Here is a 23289-nt window from a genome sequence, read left to right as displayed (position 1 = left end):
TGTGGCTAAAAAGTGGTAAATAACTCTTGATTATCCAAAAGCCTGTGCAGGAGTAAAGCTGCTTTTTCATTTCAGCCTTGTAAAGGAAATTTGCTTTTGTAGTAATTGTGAACAAATTGAAAATGTTTCTCAGAACTGAACTGTTTTCTTTCTTCCTTGCCTTTTCAGTGATTTTTTTGAACGCATTATTCTGTGCAACAGCCTTGTGTGGAGCTGTGCTGTCACAGGTAAACCAGGACTCACATATCAGGAAGCACTGGAATCAGAGAAGAAAGCCAGACAGAATCTTCAGAGTTTTCCAGAAGCACTCATCATTCCAATTCTCTACTTGGCCACCCTTACACATTGCTCCCGGCTGCATGAGATCTGTGATGAAATCTTTGCTTATGTCAAGGATCGTTATTTTGTTGGTGAAACAGTGGAAGTAGCTAGAAATAATGGTGCAAGGTAAGTATATTTAAAAATAAATACATACTTTGTTTTGGTGAAGGTAATTTTTGTGTATGCTTCTTGTAAACCAAAATCAGGATAATAAACATCAAATGCAAAGTGAGGTGTGATGCTTAAGCTAGTGGTACTGTTACTGTTCCCTACTGTTAATTAAAAGTAGGATTGAATTGCTGGGCTTGGTATCTCTTTCCTTAGCTTAGAAGCAGCTGTGGAAGCAGGATAGCTCTCTTGGGTCTGGGCACTGCAGTTTTTTGGTCTGTGTAGTGGATTTGCTAAGGAATGTCAGCTCCCAGATGTGAGAAAGGTGGATTGTTTGTAGAATGGCATTTAATGAGAAACTAGGGGAAGCTATGGATTAAGAATCGTATGAAAGTTTTGATGAATCTTCCAGAATGTAATTCATCACATGGTGTTTTGTGTACTCAGAATGGCCTAACTACTAAAAGCTTTGAAGTATCAGTAGAAGTCGGAATTTTTCTTTTTAGGTAGTAGCGAAAATTGTGACTGCATTCTCAGAAGTTGGGAATTAATTGTAAAATGTTTGTAGTAGGCGATTATCTGGGATTTAGTGTGATGGGTTTTTTTTCACACTTGGGGTTAGTGTTGTGCTTACTGTTACACTGATGTTTATATAGCAAATTTTTTGTTATCCTAGTTTGATTAAAAACATGGAAGAATTTTGAGCTTCAGGTGCTTGCTTTCTCATGTCACTGGTACATGTGGTTTGTAGTGTAAAGAAGTTGTTTTACAGCATGTAAATAGCCTGATTTTTTTTTTTTTTTTTTTTTTTAAAGCAGCTTCTGGGAGAGGGGGTAGAGAAGGTCAATGTTTTGTCTAAATGAGTTTGTAGTTTCACCTAACGCATTTAAAATGGGAAAGGCTCAACATGCTCAACTTGGAAGTGCCTGCAGAGCATGTGCTAAAGCCTTTGTGGGTTCAGCTTATGCTGTTTTGTTGTTTGTGGGGTTGTTTTGTTTTGCTTTATTCAGGAGGAAGGTACCAGCTTATACTACAGAGTCAGTGGGGTTTGTGTGGGTAGCCTGTGGTCTCAGCGCATAATCTGGTGATAAGAATGGGCCAGTTCAAAATGGTCATCGGAGAGCAGTTATTCTGTAAGAGACTTTCTAGTGGCTAATACAGATTTTATTTAAGGCAAATTTTGTACTACTCCGGGAATTAAAATTTGTGGTGAGCTGCAGGGTGTAAGTTGTATGGAAATTTGTATGAGCATGTACATAAGGTCAGTGCTTAATAGAAAAGCTTTCTGTCTCTTCCTTGCTCTATTCCTTTCAACCAGTGAAGTCACAGTCTGCAGAGCCAGGACAAGAATAAATTAAGTAGGGTACTTAAGTTGTTTTCTGAATTTCTTTCTGAATGTATCTGAATATTTGTTTCTGTCTTTTTCATCTTTATATATGTCTAATGGCTAGACTCAGGTTACCACTAGTATTACAGTCATTTTGCTTGAAGTTGTGTGTTTTGTTTTGGTGGTGGTGTTCTTTCTTTTTAACTAGAAACCTGAATATTGTGAACTGTCAGTGTAATTCAGGTGCTGGTTTTTGTTTGCTCAATGAAATGCCTTTGTTTTCAGTCCTTGAAGATACTGTCAGTTTCCAAGCTAATGGCAAAAAGAATGCTTTAGAAGAACAAGCTCCTCCTCCCCAAGAGATCAATCTACTAGTTTCTAATCTTTTTTGCTAAAATATTTATGCATATGCATCTTAGCTTTTTTTAAAGTAAAAGTAGGCTTATGTGATAAATAAGTCTGTCTTGTTTTTTCATCTTTTGAAATTCATAATTATTTTGCTCTTCTTTTTAGACCGCCATTAATCAGTTCTTAAATTTGATTAACAAAATGGTGTCTACTTACCATGTAAGCTAAATTCTGTTCAGATAAAGTTGTGACATGATTATCTCTCACGAGAATCACTATAATTTATTCTTTTTCACCAGACTTTAATTCCGTCTTCTTGGTTATTCAAAGTTGTGTTGAAGTATGTATCTAAAAATTTTGTGTTTATGTTCCACTTTCACAGATCAATGTATTCATAGGATACAGGCTAGATTTCTTAAGCCTTTGGGGTAGGATAGATACCATTCAAAATACTGAAGATGCAGATAGAATCTACTGTTATCAAAAATATCCCTGCTAGAGGTTATATGTTTTAAACTACATAAGTATAAAATTCTGTCTAGTGAAATGAAGCATGAAAAATTTGCTGAAGCTGATTGTATGCCACTGATACTTTAGCCAGATGACAGTGGAGAGTTAGTTCAGGCTTTTAATACCAAATCCAGGAAACCGAGCAAATAACACTAATGCAGAGGGATTTGTATGCTTCCAGATACATAATTAAAGAATATGAAGTGGGAGGAGGTGAAGCATTGTTATTCTGCTCAATTAACAGTTGACTTTGACCTGTATTTTGAAGTACTATGTCGGGGATTAAGTATACTGACTCATGTTACTTGTAAATAACATGGCTGTTGAACAGAGCAATTTGCATGTCTGTCGTGCAGCTACTTTTTTGTGATCTTTTCTAGGAAAAATGATCACAGTCCATCTACAGTGTAGTAGCATCCTATAAAACCAACAGAATTTGGCAGATCATGAAAACCCAGTTGTGTCATGGTGTTGTGAATGCTTCCACTGAATTTATGTATGAAGTTTTTTGCACATGTCAATAGGATCATTTATTTGCATAGCTTAATGCAAAGGTTACAACATAATGTATATGTAACCAGTGGTGGCTCAAGCAAGTTAAGTATTGACATTTTATAACCCCTAACTTTGCACATGTTATATTCTTGAAGGATAGATTGCTTTGATGCATCTTTCTAGATTTTGAACCAAGTAAATTGGAGGGACCCAAACACTAGCAGGGTTAGTATTTTGGCTTAAAGCAGATGGTTTTGTCTTGAGCTTATGAAGTGGTCTGTAGTACTGTAAGCAGTAGACAGGTGATCTATAAGTAGTAAGAGGACAAGTGCTTTGTGCAGAGGCTAGTTAGAAGATGGTTTTGGTTGAGACTTGTTCTTGTGGCCAACCTGTGAGTTCTGGTTACAGAATCTGATATCCCATTGCTTTTTCTGGCCTTATATCTCTATCAGGCTCATTGAGTTTCTAGCCTTATGTTGTGCTGCTCAATTTTGAATTTGGCTGCTTCTGCCTTGTTGCTGAAGTCTGGTGGGAGGAATTCATTCTGGGAGATATTCTTCTGTCTTCCTTTTGTTTTGGTATGTCTGGTGTCTTAAGAGACCTTAGCAAACAGAAATAAATTGTAGAGAAATCTCCCCCAGTCCTCTGATGTGTCTTGTTAAGGTTGTCTCTGAAAATGATGTGCAATTTGGTAATCAGAAACAACAAAGAGAGAATTCTGCTTCTTTTTAACCCTTTCTGATGATGTATTGATTAAAAATGACCAGGTTTTGTTTGTTTGTACGTGTCCAGCTTTTCTGGCCAAACTGGGTGTGACTTTTCTCCAAAGTGGCAGCTGTGCTATGCTTTAAAACAGTAGGCACTTGAATTTCCATTTAAAGAACTGTAGGAGTTGTGTAACAACATTTTTCTAGTAGTGTCTGGGTACAAGACAAAATTATTTGAAATATTGGTCTGAAACATAATATAAACTTAATTTGAGATTAGGTTTTAAGTTTGTCTGGGTTGCCAAGGAACTGAAAACAGCTGACACTGTAAGTACTGTTATTCAGAATGTCAATTTGCTGCTTATGGAAAGTAATTTATTGAAAAAGGCATGGAAATCATTATTATATAATATATAAATCTCAAATTGTTGGGGGAAAAAATATAGCAATATTTTGTGTTAACCACGATCACTTAAGATGTAAAATAAGTAGCCAGTGTTTTAGCTTACACTTTATTGAAACAGAGGAAAAAAGTGGACCACATCACTGGAATTGCTTCCTGTATTTGTGCATCAGAACTTAGTTGAAGACCCGTAACATACTAGTTGTCCTTTTTTCTCCACAAGGAATGGCATCTCTTGCAGTAACCTGTCCATCTGTTGCTGTCGCAGAACTGCGTTGTATTGTTGGTACTTAAAATTTGTGAAATTGATTTTCAACGTCTGGGCCTCTGAAGTCAGTTACCTGAAAGCTGGGGTGTGGAAGGCCTACCTTAAATAACCTCAGTGAATGCCTCAGGCACACCAAATAAAACCTTCAACAGCCTAACTCAGTCAGCTATAGGACCTGTTCTTTTCTGTTTGAGGTCAGCAGTGTGTTTTTTGTTTTTTTTTTAATGATTGTAATTTGTTGGAGCAAAAGCTAGATTTAAAGCATGTGTAAACAGCCAACTCTGATTTCTCATCAGTGTTCTGAGTCTGGTGCTATCACAATAAATAATGTCTGTCTTTATTAGGGTATACAAGTGAGCAATGTGATAATTAGCTAATTGATCTATAAGCTTGCAGTCTGACTTGAGCAATGAAGAGATCTGAGGTTTTAGGTTGGGCAACTCTACTAGCTCTTCAGCTCCCCCTCTACCCACCCTTAAAAATAGCTTATATGACAATGTCTGCCCTTCCCCACAGAGGTTGGGGGACAACCAGTTGTCCATCAATTAATGTGCAACTTAATTAAAAGTCTTAAAGGTTGCTTAAAGGTAGTGTATAAGAAAGAAAAAATCATACAGAACATGGCAGATACTAAAAAGGAGTATCTTTTTTCTTTGGATTTGACCACTAGATGACACCCCTGCAAAAGGGTGTTTGTCTAATACTTGTGAGCAAGCAACACTAGAATGCTTTAAGATAATACAGTGTTTTTAAAATGAGCCTACTAGCAGAACTAGTAGACAAAGTTCTCTGTTGAGAAGATTGCTGCATCTGATCACACATTGGGTATAGGTTGACATCCTTTCTCTGCTCTGAATGATCTGATGTCGACCACTGTCAACCTGTAGGAAACTTGATAGAGAAGCCTTCTCTGTAAGTGAAACTTCTTTTTTTAACTCATCAATTGTTTGGCTGGTGTTCCAATGCTTTAGGTGTTCGTAGTGGATTAACCACTGCATTAGGCTAATTAAAAGATTTGCATACTGATTTCATGTCTGTAAGCCTTAACTGGGGCACAGGAAGTGTGTTGCTAGTCATGACTGTGCCTAGCTGATAAGGAGTTAGGATGATAGAAGATAAACCGTGTGATAGATAAGGATACTGCTGATTTTCCAACTTTTTCATTCAAACTGGCAACAAGGTATTACTGGCTTTTATATATAGTTGTTTTCTGAGCACTCGGATAAGTTAATATGAGACTACTAGGTAGTAGAAGGCAGTGTCTTCCACTCTGATGAGCTACAGTGAATGTGTTGGTGGACCACAATTTACATTTTCCCCTTTGACACGCAGGCTGCAAAGCTGACTGGATGCGGACGCACTGGGGCTAATGTCTAGAGAATCAGGAAGTTGTTATAGAGTGTTTCTTGTAGTGATAAGGCTTAAGCCTAAGTGCATACTAAGAAAGTTTCCTACTTTATTTCAAAAGGTGAGTTTGAATTCAAGTAGCAAAGTTAGTGTGATGCTCATGAAACAGCATAGCTGACATTATGGGAGAGCAGCTTACGCATTCATAGAGCAAGGACAGTTTGCACTCTTCCAGCATTGCTGTTTATGGATCAGTAAACTCCTGGCTTGGAAAAATCGTGCTTAAAGATTTTGCTTTCCATTGCCCTTCAGTCCTTTGAGATACGAATATATTTGTATTTGTTGACTAATAATTACATTTGTGTTTGACTAATGGAAGCTATGAGATGATGGTATCTGGGAAGGAACCTGCAACTCCTTTCTTATAGATTGTTGAACAGCTATACAACTATTCTGGGGCACTGCCACTCTCTTAGCTTTCATTTCTGTGCACACACTCTGCTTTTTTAACTATAAATTTAAAGGTACAGGTTTTGGTTTGTGTTACGATTTTTGTTTTGTGGTTTTTAAATCATGCTTCTTACTAGTTTCTTTGAAACATATGACAGCCAGACAAATGAAGATGCTAGAATTCGAAAATAGCAGCTCTTGCTGTACTTTAGGGAACCACTATGTGCATAAGACTTGTCTCCTTGTGTGCTTTTGTTATGTGTGTGCATTAAACTGTGCCAGTTAGCTTAGTAAAAGATGTCACTTCTTCAGATCTTGTCTCGCTTTTATCTCTAATTACTTTCAAGTGTATGAGAACTGTTAGGACAAAGATATGAACTGCTGCACTTATCTGACATTTACTTCTTAAAAACTTACTAAAAATTGACAAAACATAATGAGACTGTAGCTTTTTTTTGTTCTTCTTGGTACTAGCTGCTATAGCTTCTTGTATTACTCTTGGGGTTTTCTGTATTCAACTAACTTTACATACTGTTAGCAAAGGTGTGCTTTTAAAATTTTGGTATTTGAAAAACCGTTTTTATTTGGGTGTCCTTTTAAAAATCATTTTTCTTTTTCACCTGACCTGCTGATATTGGTTTTTATGTTAAAAGTTGGCCCCAATGAGTTCCAGTATTCCCCCACCTTCTGCACAAGAAACAGCCTTCTGCATCCAAGGGATGGTTTTTTGTCTGCTTAATACAAAGCATAGAGGCATGTTTGTAACTCATCTGAGCCTTCAAGGGATCTTGTTTTTTCACTTGAAATGAGGACATAGCAGAGTGCCAGACTGTTGTATCACAGTAGTTAGCATGAGCCAGATCAAAAGCTGTTGTGCAGAAATCTCAATTGATGGGCAGTGGTCTTCCTTCTCACAACTTGTAACTTCAGCCTTGGTTGGATGTAAAGGGGCCTACTCAGCATTTGGGAAGAACTTCTGAGGAAGTACAAGTGCATATAGTATCAGGGTCAAGGTTTTCACTTGACATCCTGTGATGGCTGGTTTTGGACCGTTAGAATGGAGCGTATCTTTTCTTTCTCTTCGGATTGTGGTGTTCTGCTGCTTCAGCAGAGGTAGATGGAGATACCTGCTTGTCCTGTAACTTGTAATGGCTTGTGTACATGCTTTTGAGTTGCTGAGCTGAATGAAAGAAAAATATGGCAAGTAAGTTACAATTACCCTTTGTTTTGGGTTTTCCTGAATCACTCTCATCTTGGGCTGCTGGTGAGTTTGAAGCATGTACCATGTCTTGCCCAACTACCTTGTTAGGTGTGTGGTCTCCCTGGAACAGGCTTTCCTGGTATTCTAGTGTTCACTTGCCTAGATGTCACTTTCAGTTAGTAAGGATAAACTGCTGAAATCACTGAGCTACTCAAGAAGTTTGGAAGTATTGGGGTTTCTAAATGAATGAGGTCTTGCTACTTCTTTCTTCCTTCTCTGCTTTTGTCTGTGGCCAGTATTTGCCTCTTGCTCTTAGTTGTCATCAGATCATTCAGTGAGCCGCTTGATGCAGCTCATACAACAGCTGATACGGCTTGGGGCTTTGAGGTGGTTTTTTTTTGGGGTGGTGTGTTGGTTTTTTTTTGTTTGGGGTTTTTTGTCAGGTGGTTGAATTCAGTTTAATGGCAATCAAAAAATGATAGAGTGCCTGAGCTACAAAAAGCAAGCACTGCACCAAGTATGTGGCTGGAAGGAGGAATGGCAAGGGAAGATTTTGGTGGTGTTGAACTATTAAGTCATCTCTGCATCTTGTGGAGCAGCAGCCAGAGGCTGCAGGAGCAGATTGCTTTTATACACCTTCACCCTGCTGCTTCCTTACCATTCTTCTGGCAGTGACAATGTTCAGTCAGACTTAAAAGTTTTCTGCTAGTTGTGTCAAGATACTTTTCAAAGCAGAGCCTAGAATTGTTTTTCTAGAGAGATACTGATGGAGTTAGGTTTCAAGAGAAACTATGTCCTATGCCACAGTTTTCAGTCAGAGTTTCTTGCCCTTAGATGGCTGGAATCAGTTACGTTCTTTTCACTTGTGCAGTTGACCAGCCATACCCAAAATTCATGGAAGTCAGTGGAAAATCTCGTAGGTTTTTGTTGTTGTGTGGCTGTGTTTTTTTGGTGGTGGTTTTTGGTGGGTTTGTTGTTTTTTTTTTTTTCATTTGATAATGATGTGCCTGGGTATTTTAAAAAAAGGTTACATTCATGTTGGTGGTACCTCCTCTGGCTTTGTGTTTAAAACTTTTTGGGGATCCTGTGTTGTTGTTCTTCAACATATTTCCCCTCTCCCCTTAATATAGGGCAAGCCCTTCTTGGGACCTTTCCATGAAAAGACCTCAAAGAGCTTGGTTTCTGAGCATAGCAAGAAATAAAGCTGTAAGCATAAAGGCCGGTCTTGGGACAGGTCAGAGGACAGGTACCCTGTTGTTGCTAGCAGGATTGTAGTGCAGATAGGGCATGCAAAATTGCATGAGTTTAGAGTAATTCTATTGCAGGCTTACTGCTCTAGCTTTTGGCTGTCAGTGTGACCTAGTTGCTGGGACTATTGTGTAAAAGGGCATGATAACTGTATTTTCAGTCTACCTGATCATTTTCTGAATACCTGTGGCATTCACGTAATGCGGCTCTTAAGTTTCTCCATGATTTTATTATTGAAGAGAGTGCTTCCTGACTAAGGGGGGTATTAGAGTATGTATTTCCTTTAATGCTGCTTTTTAAATTCAGGTGCCCCCACTTCTTTTTTTGTGGGAGATGGTGAGTGAGCATGGTTTGACTTTGACATGAGTTCTGTAGAGATCTTAAGGCATCCTTTCTAGAAAGTATTTTAAATAGCATGCTTCAATTGAGTGTCTTGCTTCAGCATTCATCTCTACTGTTTTCGTGCCCAATAGTAGAAGAGTTGTAATAAGTGATTTTGGGGAATGATTAGGTTATTGGGAAAAGCAGACTTTTATTCGCACTAGAGGCAGAGTGTCTGTCTCTTTTAGCCCAGGGAATTGGCTGCTACTACCCATGGTTTGACTGTAGCAAGGCTAAAAAGAGTCTTCATTTGTAGATTATTTCTTTAATGCCAGAAGGAAGTGTTGAATCACTTTATTCAGTCTCCTATTAGTAACTGTTAAAATTCATTGAATTATGTTTTTATTGAGACAGGTAATGTGTGTTTCACTTGATTCCTTCCCCAAAGATTCATGGTAGTGATTTGAATGAAGGCATAGCTGATGGAGAATCACTTGCTTTCTGTGATAGCTGGTTCCATTAGTCATTCTTTCTGTTTAGTAATAAAAAGGCGGGGGAAGATGAGGGGAAGTAGCTCTATTGGTGATTTTGCTACTTACGGAATCAAGTGTATGGAATATTTAACTTAGGTTCTCACAGAAGGAGATGGGATACCCTGTAAATTACAGGGCTATCCAATGGATAAGCAGAGAAATTGAGCGTTGGAAAAACACTTGGTGGCTAAATATTCAAATATTTTTGTCCCGGAGGGTTGATTCGCGTGTGTGTTTCAGCCTCTTTGTCCTTTTCATGGCATTGGGTAAGCATAGGTTCCGATTTAGCCCTTTATGTGGCCGTTTTACTGGGATTGCGAATTGAGCGTGTATGCGCTCCCTCTAGTGGTCTTCTGGTAGTGAATGAAATTGAAGAAGTGTCAGTAGCTTTAAGCACTGGTGCTTTTGATTACTTTCCATTAGAAATTAATTTTAAAGTGTTTTTGCAGTTGAATTGAATTTTCTAGGAAACGTACCTTATAATATGAAACAAAACCAATTCTACTAAGAAGTGTTTTTTTAGCAGGTGATCTTTGTTGGATTTAAAAAAGCCAACCTAATGATGCACATTCTGCCATGCAGTCAGCTCCATATTATTTAATATGAAAGGGAAGCTGTGATGTTCTGAATATTGAAAACCAAGATACTTTAATGATAGACTTTTCTCTTAGGACTCAGGCAAAGTCTGGTGCTGGGCCAGACCTTAATAAGCCCTGTTGGACTTGGACTGATTTTGTGAACATCCATGAGGCTCTGTCTCCATTACATACTTGGGTGCTCTTGGTTCTGTTCATGAAGCCTATTTATTTTTGCACAGTTAATTAGTTTGGGCTCCATTCACCACGAAAATGTGTCTTCCAGACCAGCTTTGGAAACTGGCTGCATTGGACTGGCAGTGTGCCTGCGGTCGTTGAGGCCAGTGCGTTTGGGCTGCCTCTGTGTGCAGGCAGCTCTGGTGTCCCCATGGTCGTATTGTTGTCTTTAGGAATATATAAGCATATTAATAGTTGTTTTGGGCTTTTTAATTTTTTTTTTTAAATAGCATACCCCATTGGAACATTCTGGAGCTCTGTTCCTGTTGGAGAGAGGCTTGGGGAGGACAGCTGTATACACTTAACTGTATACACTTAACTGGTGCTAGCTAAGTTCACAACTGAATATGACACAGGATATTTTAATGTTTTCACCTTTTCTCCCTATGTTTCCCTTCATTTCCTCCTTCCCCCCTCTCTCACCCCTTCAATATCTGCAGGTTTTGGATGGTACTGTCTGCTTACAGAAAGAGGTGTCTAAGAAATATTTTGACCTTGTTTCCTTTTTGCCAGTGTTTGGATAGAAGAGCACTTAGAGTTTGCCTGCCATAGATTTGTTGGTATTTTTTTCTGTTTGTTTCTGATTTGGGCATGATGCCACACTAATTCAAAGCCCTGTACTTCATGTATTCTCCATTTTCTTCATTTCTATTTGCAGTGTTTGGTGCTCAGAGAAGAGAATCACTGTGTTTTTTTTCTCCCCCCATTCTTTGTGTGTGACAGCATCCATTGACTGTAATAGTTAGTTTTCATGAAGCAGACAAGGCTTTAGGAGATTAAACTAGAAAATATGTACCCTGGAATTCCAGAATGGGGTGCAAGTGTTCAGGAACCAGCTATAATACAGTTATCCATCATGAAATGTCGATTAATTATACTTTTTAATATGTAGTTAATTCTGCCTTTTCTAACTAGCATTCAGGATGGCGAAGGGATAGACTTGTTTTGTCAATTGTGTGCATGCCAGATGGAGCCTTAATATGTGTCAGCAGATAAATGGGCCATTATTAAGATTAGATGCATAATGATCATTTCAGCCTTGTTTATTTAGGTCATCAACAGCAGTAGAAGATGATCTCTTATAAGTAAAAATACTTTGGGATCTGAAAATCTTTTGCTTTCTTGGACTGCTATCAAAATAAATTTAAAGATTTGGTATCTAGTTTTAAAGAAACACATAAAGTTAACTTTTTAGTTTGCTTAAGTGAAAACTGAAAAAAAAATACAACCATAAATTAGTCTACCAGTGACTTGATTTCTTGTCTTGGCTAGTTAAGCTGATAGCTGCGAAAGCAGATTAAATTGTTCATTTATTAGATGGAACTCATCAAATTAATATTTTATCTGATATTTCGGTGCAAGGCTCTTAAGGATGAGTAGACAATACAATGTTCAGTTGTAGATGTAATTTTAAGAGTATATTTATAACTTTAGACTCCTTTCACTAGTGAAAAACTTTGATAGTAATAAATGTCTGTGTTTTATTTCAGGTTGCAGTGTAAGATTTTGGAAGTCATAGCTCCAGCCCATCACAACGGCATGGCAAATGGCCACGCCAGCAGCACTGACGGAGACACAATTGTCATCACTGACAGTGACGACTCAGAAACGCACAATAGCTCTGCACAAAATGGGTAAATGATACTTTGACAGTGCAAAGCATGTGGGCTGGGTGGAAATGAGACTAAAGCAGATGTGGCAGGGTCTGACTGAAACAGGTTACTTGATCTGTATGGATCCCGAGTGTTCAGCTGAAGGTGACAAGCTGAACATTTACAGGTGCCAGTTGTGCTGTGCGTAATCCACCAGAGAACCGTGTGTTATGAGAGATGGAGTACCTATGCAATAATCATTGTTTAATTTATTTGGAATGACAATGACAGTGTTTCTGTTGAGAGATGGTGGAAGGGCCATGTATGCCTGGTCTTCTCTGTGCTGCAGAACCTGTCCTGTTGTAGCCTGGAAAATGCAGTCGTGTTCTGCGTTTCTACAGTCTGGTATGACTTAGCATGATGTATTACTTGACTTCCGTCGTAGGGCTGAGTTGAGATTGCCTTACAGTAAGAGGATGTGCTCTTACTGGAACTCTCTGCAAAGTCTTTCCAGAGACTTAATGTGTTTGTGTACAAAACATCAAAATGTACAAAGCTTTCTCCAATGTGCATGTGTCCATATAAACATATGCCATTGTGTTTAATGAATTGATTATGATTTTAGGTGCAACGAAACAGCAATATATGTTTTATCTTAAGGAATTGCCTGTAGGCTGGAGTAGCTTAATAACATTTAATAAGCTTTTTGGCTTTAATTGTGATGTTTAATTTGGAGTATCCCTTTACCGACCGATAATTGAATTTATACATGCAGCTTATCCTAGCAGTATAACAAGAGGAAAGGTTTCTGTGCTTCACAAGCACAACGTTGATGAAAGAGGAGGTTTTTAAGTGGGCCCCAATTTTGTATCAAGAAACATACAGGCTTTACATGAACTGTTACTGACTTTGCGATATCATGTGGATGCAGAAGTTACTTTTGTTGTTGGCTGCAAGAGGACTTCCATGTCCTGACATGCCTTGAATAAGCAGGGTGGAGCTTCTGGCTTGGCTAAGAAAGTAACATGGGATAAATAACCTGAAAAATCCTCTACTGTCTCTCGAAGGCAGTGTCCAGCTTCTTCATGAAGACGTCCTACGTCTTCGAGAAAATAAATGCATTTTCTGTGTTCCACAAGGTATGTGGCGTTTGAAAGGAGGTTAATTCTTGGAATTACGCAAGCGTGCACAGAGCTGACTGTGGGATTGATCCCTTTATGTTGCTGTTAGTTCCATGCGTACAGAGCTGGTAGTAAGACTGAGTCTTGCACTTTGTCTGTGGTTCTCCCCAGCTGATTACTTGTTTTGACAATGCAGAGATGGGAGGGAAGATCATTTCTTAGGGAAATCTGGTGAGAATAGACAAAATTCTGAAGCAGTGTTTTATGGCATACATAACTGACATTTATGCTACAAACTTAAATTGCAGTCCTCTTACAAACCTCTCACTTAAGTGAGTATTTAACAAATCAAGAGTGTGATAACAGTTAAATTAGTTTCTGGATATATTCTGGGTATATGCAAACTTTGGAAGTATTCGTTGTACCTGTAAAACCTATCTAAAGGTAGAGCATTGTTGTCAGGTTTTGTATATTGGCATTTATGGTTCTTTATACACTTATTTGTAACAATAAGAAATCCCACTGAATTCAATTACATGGTTTTTCAGCCCTAATTCTTCAGGGTCTGTATTTTACTGCTTATGGAGAAACTGTGGAGAGTATGGATGTTATTTGCCTTGTGACCAATATTAAGTTGATAAGTGCAGAACCACAGTTTTGCCTCCATCTGCACACAAATCTCCAGGTTTTGAGACCCAGCCTTCGTGCAAAGCTGCAGTGCTGTTAAACAATGGTACAGCAGATGCTCAGTGTGTTTGTGAGAGGGGGGGAGGGGAGCACTGCACAGATTGATGGGCCATCTGCAAATATTTTTTCCTAAAGAGTCTGTAAAGCTTGAGAATCTTAACTGAAAATAGATGTTATTAGAGATCCCAACCTTTCTCTGACCCTACTCCTGTCTGTGTGGGGCAGAAATAGCCATGTGTTCAGTACTAGTGTTCCTGCTGACCTGTTTTTATTGTGTTCTGCAGTAAAAGCAAGATATATAGGTATTATATTCCAGCAGGACTCAGATATATACGTGTTATAGTTCCAGCAGGACTCAAGCCAGATAGTCATGGCCTAGACATGAGTAACTCAGAAGAACAAGGACTCAGATATTTCTTGGTAAAGCTATCTTAAGACCACACTGTCCTGGGTTCAGGAGGAAGGGAGGGAGCGAGCGAGTGGCTGCGTGGTTCTGAGTTACCGGCTGGACTTAAACCACAGCAGTCCTTTGTGGCACCCAATGTGAGGCACGAATGGTTGAGATAAAAGCAGTGTCTCCACCAACTAATAATAAAGAAACACAAGGTTTCTTAGGTGTTGTGGAGTTCTGGAGAACACGTCCCAACACATCCCAAATTACAATCTGATTGTAAGACCCCTCTATCACATGACCCAGAAGAGGAATGATTTCAGATGGGGCCCTGAGCAACAAACCTTTGAGCAAATTAAATGGGAGAGAGTTCATGCAGTAGCCCTTGGACCAGTCCAGACCTGGCCAGATGTGAAAAATGTACTCTACGCCGCAGCTGGGGAGAATGGTCCTACCTGGAGCCTCTGTAAGAAAACTCCAGGGGAGACTTGAGGTTGATCCCTTGGCTTTTGGAGTCGGAGATACAGAGGATCCGAGGCCAGCTGTACCCCAACTGAGAAAGAGATACTGGCAGCCGATGAAGGGGTTTGAGCTGCTTTGGAAGTGATTGGCACTGAAGCACAGCTCCTCCTGGCACCCTGGTTGTCTGTGCTGGGCTGGATGTTCAAAGGCAGGGTCTCCTCTACACATCGTGCAGCTAATGCTGCGTGGAGTAAGTGGGCTGCACTAATTACACAGCAAGTTGGAATAGGAAATCCCAGTCATCCAGGAATTCTGGAAGTCATCATGGACTGGTCAGAAGGCAGAGATTTTGGAACGTTACCAGAGGAGGAGGTGATACGTGCTGAAGAGGCCCCACCATATAATAGACTGTCAGAAAGTGAAAAATAGTATGCCTTGTTTACTGATGGCTACTGGCATATGGTGGGAAAGCATCAGATATGGAAGGCAGCTGTATGGAGTCCCCAGTGACAAGCTGCAGAAACTGCTGAAGGAGAGGGTGAATTGAGTCGGTTTGCTGAGGTGAAAGCCATCCAGCTGGCCTTGGACGCTGCTGAATGAGAAAAGTGGCCAGTACTTTATACTGACTCATGGATCGTGGCAAATGCCCTGGAGTGGTGGTTGCAGCAATGGAAGCAGAGCAATTGGCAACATAAAGGTGTATTATTTTTGGTCCAGTGGGTCCACGACACTTCAGGCCATCAGGGCAGAGATGCAACATATAGATGGGCTTGTGATCTAGGGGTGAACTTAACAATGGACACTATTGCCCAGGTTATTCATGAGTGTGAAAGGTGCTGCAGTTAAGTAAGCCAGATGGTTAAAGACTCTCTGGTATGGAGGGCGATGGTTGAAGTATAAATACGGGGAGGCCTGGCAGATTGACTATATCACACTCTCACCAACCCACCAAGGCAAGCCCCATGTGCTTACCATGGTGGAAGCAACCACCGGGTGGCTGGAAACACACGCTGTGCCCCATGCCACTGCCCAGAACACTATCCTGGGCCTTGAGAAACAGATTTTGTGGCGACATGGCACCCCAGAGAGAAATGAGTCAGACAATGGACTCATTTCTAGAATAACCTTATAGATATTTGGGCCAAAGAGCATGGCATTGAGTGGGTATATCACATCCCCTACCACACACCAGCCTCTGGGAAAATTGGATGGTACAATGGGCTGTTAAAAACTACACTGAGAGGATTGGGTGGGGGAACTTTCAAGCATTGGGATACACACTTACCAAAGGCCACCTGGTTGGTCAACAGGAGGGGATCTGCCAACAGGGCTGGCCCAGCCTGGTCAGAACTTTTTCATGCTGTAGAAGGGGACAAAGTTCCTGTGGTGCACATGAAGAATTTGCTGGGGAAAAGTCTGGGTTATTCCTGCTTCAGGTAAAGGCAAACCCACTTGTGGGATTGCTTTGCTGAGGGACCCAGATATACTTGGTGGGTAATGCAGGAAGATGGGGAAGTCTGATGTGTACCTCAAGGGGATTTAATTTTCAGGGAAAACAGCCAGTGAACTCAATTATATGCTGTTGCCTGCTATGTAACACACTTAGCCCATCAAGTTGATGCCCATCTCTGTTGCTCTGGGCTTTGAAAGGAAGATATGTGCTGTCATGATTATCAGCAGAGAATAAAATCATGGGAAAAGCCATCATCAGCAGCAGAACTGTCCTCAGGTCACCACTGACTGACCCCGACTTCCCTTCGATCATAACCCCAACAAAGAATAAACTTTGAAACCAGGCGAGTTCAGCAGTGTCATCAGCAGGCAACAGTCTAACACTACACACCATGTCTCCTCCCCTGAAAGACTGTTACAACACGTGGAGCCTGACATGAACTGAATGAACTCTGTGTGCTTTATAGGGATGGTCCACGGACTAATGAATCATAGAATGGCATAGAATGTGTGTGTGTGTGTATCTATGTATATATCGAGAGACAAAAAGCGATGGTATATTGAAATATGTGGGATCTGAGCATGACGTGAATGGTATGAAATAAGGGGTGGATACTGCCCTGGGTTCAGCTGTAACAGTCATTTTTTTCCTTCTTAGTGCAGTGCTGTGTTTTTGACTTTAGTCTGAGAACAACACTGATAACACTGTTTTTAGTTGTTGCTAAGCAATGCTTACCCTGATCAAGGACTTTTCAGTCTCGTGCTCTACCAGTGAGGAGGGGCACAAGAAGCTGGGAGGGAGCAGAGAGAGGACACCTGACCCAAACTAACCAAAGGGGTATTCCATACCACAGCACTTCATGCCCAGTATATAAACTGGGGGGAGTTAACCCGGAAGGCCCAGATCACTGTTCAGGGTCAGGCTTGGTGGTGAGCAATTGAATTGTGCATCACTTGTGTTTATTGTTTTTATTTTCTTTTTAGTTTTATATTCTCTTCCGTTATTATTTCCCTTATTGTTGTTATTATTAGTGGTGGTAGTAGTAGTTTTGTATTGCACCTTACTGGACTGTTCTTATCTCTGTGAGATTTACATTCTTTCAGTTCTCTTCCCTGTGCTGCTGGGAGCTGGGGAGGGGGGGGGGGAGAAAGGGGAGGAGTGAGCAAGCGCCTGTGTGGTTCTGAGTTACCGGCTGGGCTTAAACCACAACACTGTTAAATGGCTTATGTAATGCTTTATAAAGTAAAATATAGCAAAATAGAATGTTATGACTTATATGCTGAAGTGACTAGATATATAATTTTTAAAGCTTTCTACAGGCACTGAATGACCTTTTTTCTTTCTCTCTGCACTAAGTAAAATTTCGACTTTAAGTTTGGATTTATAGAGAAGGATTTTGGGAATATGTTAATTTCTTAGGATAATCATTGGAAACTCAGAAACTAAGCAGAAAAAACTAAGTGTGTTTGGAAATTAGGTTGGGGCTATTATATGTGATCCACTAAAGGTGAGAGAAAGATTTACTCAAACTGGAAAATAAAGGTTAATGATATAAGAGTTAACCATTTGATTATTCTTTGGGCCCTGCTTTTGACTACAAAGAGTATTGGAGCTTAAAATCTATTAAAAATGTATACATCAACTGATACACTTTTGATATAGCATTGGTGCTATAATTGCTATGTTTGCTATAATATATTTGCTATAATTGCTATAATTGCTTTTTATTTTGTACCTGAACATTATCTATTTAGGCCTTTCTTTAACTTATTAGACCAAAGGGCTTGGAGATGCAGGTGTGAATGCTGAGGGAACAAGTTAGTATTTGATACTATACAGAAGTTCCTGAAGAATCAACCTTCGTTACTTTAGCTTTCCTATCTTGAAAGTGAAGGTGATCATGGAAGACCAAGTCACAGTATGAGCAAATATGAAGCCTCTTTTGACAAATGTAAAATTATAGGCAGAGGTGTTAAAACCTGACTGATAGCTATACTTACTTTGTTCATACCGCTTATCTCTCTTGCTAATATGACTAACTGGTTTGGGGTTTTTTATTATTTTTCTTAAATTGGAGTCGGTCAGGGCGATTCAGCCTGAGACTTTAACTTGGATAGCATTGTGCAAAGCAAAACGGTTACTTTTATGTTAAAAGTGAAGAAATATTTTCCATGGGGGAGAAAAAATCTAGTTCTCTGTGGCTGATAGCTGTAAAAGGGAAGTATGCTTTGGGGAAAAAAATATTTAACTTGATAAGCATTTATTTTAAAGGATAGATTTATTGCTTTGTGATTCCTGTGATTTTCAGAATGTTGCTGGTGAGGGTGTCTTTCCTAAATCAGTATTTCAGAAAAAATGTGCTGTCTGGTTTTCATTCATTTTGATATGTGATCCGTAGGTCTGTGGCTGCTATTCTTACTCACTGTATTTAACTCTGTCTCTCATCATCTCTTTCTCCACTTTCCTGCCTTTCTGTTGCCATCATGAGTACTGAGAGTATTAAGAAGACGATTTTCTAACAGATAGAGGCGTATTCATTGTTCATCTCTCTCTTTGTTCTCCCCTCCCTTCTTATCCTCCATCTTCCAGCTAAGAAAAACAACATCCCCTATCCCTTTTGCTGTTCCTTGCAGGAACTGGTTTTGCAGATCTAAATGTAGTGGCAGGAAAGTTGGCAGAAGTGAATAGGTCTTCCTTGGTACCAGTGGAAGTTAAAGCCTGTATTAAATATGGCTGGGTATTTTGAAGAGTTCTGTTGTGTCTGCAAATAAAAATATTAAATGTGTACAATGTAAGACTGGTGTTTTGTCAATGTAGTTAACTTATTTTTTTATTTATTTATTTAGGGAGAAGAAAGCCATAACTGATCCTTCTTTGTTTAAATACAAAGTCCAACCTATTAAAAAAGATTTATATGAAACTGTTATCGTTAAAGCATCTCAACTAAGGTAAAAAATTACTATATGAAAGTTAAAACTGTACTTTATAACTGTGAGTTGCTTAAGTCACTGTAAGTTGGTTTTGATATGAAATGGCATTTTAAAATAGTATGTTAGAACTATTAATTAGAGGCACTGCAACAAAATACTGTGTTTCACAGGCTTTCTGTAGCAAGGGTTCTAAGCTTTACTAATATTAACAGATACGCATTCTTCACAACTCTCTGCTTTTGTTGGCAAATGGAAGAGAGCTGGTGTTGCTGCTGATACCTGTACCTACTGCTGTGTCTGATGGGAATAGATGGAAAAAAGTTTGAGAACCCTTTTCTCTAATATTGATGAACTAATGGCATTGGGAGCTTGCTCTGTCTGGTAGCATTACTGGTTTAGAAATGTTAAAGCAGACACTGACAATCAGACTGCTTTGCTGCTTTGGAGTAGAAGCTGCAAAGAAGTTTTGCTTCTTAAGTAACAGTTATGTCTTGAACTTAGTTAAAACTGGTTTTGTTTTAAGAGTAGCTTGTGTATCGAAACTTTATAAACAGGATACTTTGAAAAAAAACAAACCCTTTAAGTGATTTCATGTCTTTTAGTTCCAGCATGAATAGAGATTAATTTTTTTCATTAATTTTTACATTACTACTCCTGTGTAGTTAATTTTCTCCTGCTCATGAAGTAGTGCAGGTTCCCTGGGATGCCAGGAAGCATTTAGAGCACATACTGTCCTGGAGTGAGGAGTGCCACAGCCTGATAAAGTAGTGTGTGAATTCACCCCTCTCACTTGGTGGCTTGAAATATCCATGCCTTACTTCTCCCTTTGAGAGATGTGAATGCTTCTTTCCTGCTGTTCTTGTTTGCTTGTTTGCTTTCCTTGTCTTCTGAAGCAGTTGGACTTAAGTTTTATTTAGAGATTTTAAAAGCTATTGCAATACAAAAGAATGTTTGGAAAATCTAGCAGAGATGAATGGACTGTGGAGTTGGTCTATATCTTTGTATAAAAGAGGATATGCCAGATCTTCCAAACAAAAATTACAGATGCGTAAGCCAATTGTTTAAGTATTACTTGGGTTTTGTTTTATTCATAAGGAAGTTTTTAATTGAATTGGGGTTGCAAAGAATGGCTATTTGTTACAATGGTAAGAGTGTAATTTAGGAAAATGAGAAAAAAAGGTCAATCCTGATGTTACAAGTGGTCTTGCACATATTGTCAGCTGTACTTAAACAATAATTAAAGATGTAGTTGATAATGCTACATTTCTTTCCTAATACAGTCGGAGGAAACATCTTTTTTCTCGTGATAGACTTAAACTTTTTCTGAAACAACACTGTGAACCACATGATGGAGTCATTAAAACTAAGGTAAGTAAGAAGGAATAATTCGTGGGATAGAGCTTTTTGTAAGTATAATATAATGAGTTAATATTTTACTTCTCCGGAATAAAAGGATGAATACTGAACTCTGTAGACCTGTAAAACCAGGGTTTTGTTAACTTTTGCTTGTAAACAGGATGGTAGTTTTTCTGTACATGAAGCAGAGTTCTCTATCCTCTAATTTATTCTTTAGTTACCAGTTTAGAAAAGTCCCCCAAATAAAAATGGAAGCTTTTATCTAGAAAAATGTTGCTTATTAAAATATAATATATTTTTGCTTAGTCTAGCACATGAGTTGTTTTCATTCTTCAAGGTATGCAGCTGGTATTTCTAATTCAAATAAAAATTAACTATTTCTGTTTTGGTACAGTAAGCTGATACTATCCTGTTGTAATGCTTTTAGCTGGAAAGTATTTTACTGTAGGTAGAATTCAGTCTCCAGTTCTTCAGTGAGACAAAAGTACTGAAGAGTTCTGGTGGCTGGAATGGGCTTTTGCAGTCATCTTTTGCAAATTAATGAATCATTAATTAGCTAAAGTCTATGAACAGGTAAGAATTTTGCAATGAATATCTGTTTTCATCTTTCTTATTAAGGCAACATCAATTGCAAAATATAATCTAGCAGAACAAAATTTCTCCTGCTTATTTCCTGATGACCCACCCACATTTATCTTCAGTCCTGCAAGCAAACGGCGAGGGAGACCTCCAAAGAGGGCAGCCAGTAATCTTGTAAGTAATAACACTTTTAATTCTATTTGAAGACATATCAGCATAGTCTGTAAGTTCCTCTGCTTTTTCTGAACTTTCATAACAGAATATAAGGTTGTCAAGCTTTTTTTTTTTCCAAGATGAATTGGGATATATTACATAATTGCTATTAAAGTAGATTGCTTTATAGTTAAGCTGGTAGAAGGGACCATAATTGGTATGTTATCTTCTTAATTTTATCTATTTTATTTCTGTGATCCCACCAAGAAACTAGTTTTTCAGTGTGTTGTGAAGATGTATAGAGTACTTGTCCCTTCTGGAATTTGCTAAAAACCTTTAATTTATACTCTTAGATACAGCTGTGTCACTTGCCCTCAGCTGCAGTTATGTGACTTGCATGTCTTTAAACACAGCAAAGCTTAGTGCACTAAGCTATTTGAACGGAAAGCTGGAAGAATAAGGTTGTGTGTCACTGCTCCCCTGAACTATTAATCAAAATCTCTGAGGACTTTGTGGGAAACTCTTAGAACCTGCTTTTATTCTTTAGAGAACTGTTAGAAAAAAATTGGAATATCTGTTGTTGGTCCTTTCACTGTAGATATTATGATCTTTTTTGTTTTTTTTCCACTCCCCCTCTGAATTCTCTGTTAGGAGGACAAGATTGTGGCTAAACGAAATCGCCAAGGAAACAAAACTAAAATAGCAAGGGAAAAGACAAGGTTCCAGAAGCAAAAAGAAGATACGCAGGCCATGGGTAAGTTGAGGTTTAGTCTTCTGACTAGGAGAACCAGTTTTTACAGGTCTGCAAGGAGGCCATAATTAGAATATTTTTGAGGTTGTACTTTTCAAAGGGAAAATATAATAAGAGTGCACTGCCACAGCACTATTGCAAAGTGCTCCTTTTGGTGTTTAGAATGGTTATTTCCTGAATTAGTGTGTGTTGTTTGGTTGTTGTATTTACTTAACTGCCAAAATGTAGGAAGCTTGTGGTGCAGCTGTGTTGCTTTCTGTCTCAGATAAAGAGCAAAATAAATTTTTTGCATGAGTTTGGATTGTGAAATCATTTATATCAAAACATGAACATTTAACACAATCTGTTGTGTGAGGAAAATATGTACATGGAAAAGCTGCCTCAGAATTTAAAAAACCTGCAGTTCTTCCTAAACCTGTAATAATCCTTAAGGGAATCATTGAGTCTTTCTGAAGATGTCTCTGTATAGATATTTAAGGTATGTCTAAATGTTCTCCAAAATTACTTAGAATGCGTTTTCTTTTTTTCTTTTTTCCAATTAAAAGAGCACAGATCACTTAAGATGCTCTTATTTTGGATGGACTGAATTATTTTAGCCTAGTTTTGACCTGTTTCAGATCTATTTAAACTTGATTTCAAATGAAGGAAGGTGACCCACTTGTCTTTTATATGGGTTTAAGTAGGTAAAGTGGTGCATCTTGAGGAGATAAAGCTCAGACAAGGAAATATTCTTCTGGATTTTAAGCACTGATGTCCTTCCTAAGGAAAGGCTTTCATCTGTGGAAATACTTCAGTGAAATTCTGTTTTTTAACTCTCATTTTCATTATCGTAGAATGCTTTAGGATGGCAGGGACACCTGGAAATAATCTGGTCCAGCTCTGCTTAAATAAATGCAAAGTTGTTTGGGGCTGCTCAGGGCTGTTTTCCTCATCGGAGACTGGGACACGAGGCTTAACGGGCTCCACTAAACTTGTGTGTCCACAGTTTTGTACAACTAGCATCTATTTGTTTATGTGCTGGAAAGAACACAGAACAAGGTAATAGCTGATCAACATCAGAGGTGCTTCTTTTCTTGTGTGGTGTTAATTACAGCTTCTGGAAAACAGGTTAAGATGTTCTGGCTTAATTTTATCTTTGTGTTGTCCTGTTGTACCTGAAAACCCAGTTTGCTGAGCGAAAGACATTGCTGGCGTGTATAGTAGCTATCTGTAAAATCAATCTAGCCCATTTTCAGAATTTTACAGGAAAATGTAATCAAAATCCTTTCGGAGTGCTATCCACTTGGTAATAGGAAGTAAGGTTCTTTTTTAATTTTCTTTGCTTCTGATTCTAGCTTTCTTGTTTGTTCATTTAAAATGTTAAGCTCCCTGATCCCCTTTTATTTGTTAGCATGTCAGTGGGTTGATATTGTCCA

The 23289-nt window shown here is 38.8% G+C and overlaps 1 protein-coding gene across 4 annotated transcripts in view; it reads left to right on the top strand.

Annotated features, from left to right (window-relative positions):
- BAZ1A (bromodomain adjacent to zinc finger domain 1A) overlaps positions 1-23289 on the top strand; it is a 61486-nt gene that overhangs the window by 8653 nt on the left and 29544 nt on the right. For all 4 annotated transcript variants that reach the window (XM_061463506.1, XM_061463505.1, XM_061463504.1 and 1 more), the window contains 6 exons: positions 169-447; positions 11890-12033; positions 18952-19053; positions 20316-20403; positions 21010-21144; positions 21775-21877. In XM_061463506.1, coding sequence (XP_061319490.1) covers positions 169-447; positions 11890-12033; positions 18952-19053; positions 20316-20403; positions 21010-21144; positions 21775-21877 — 851 coding nt within the window. The remainder of the gene's footprint in view (positions 1-168; positions 448-11889; positions 12034-18951; positions 19054-20315; positions 20404-21009; positions 21145-21774; positions 21878-23289) is intronic.

Source organism: Pezoporus flaviventris, unplaced genomic scaffold, assembly GCF_033815535.1.
Source record: "Pezoporus flaviventris isolate CSIRO_AGI_PZ_B2104156 unplaced genomic scaffold, CSIRO_AGI_Pfla_v1 ptg000036l, whole genome shotgun sequence".
In the NCBI taxonomy this organism is placed as follows: Eukaryota; Metazoa; Chordata; class Aves; order Psittaciformes; family Psittacidae; genus Pezoporus; species Pezoporus flaviventris.
This window is presented reverse-complemented; position numbering and strand designations above follow the sequence as displayed.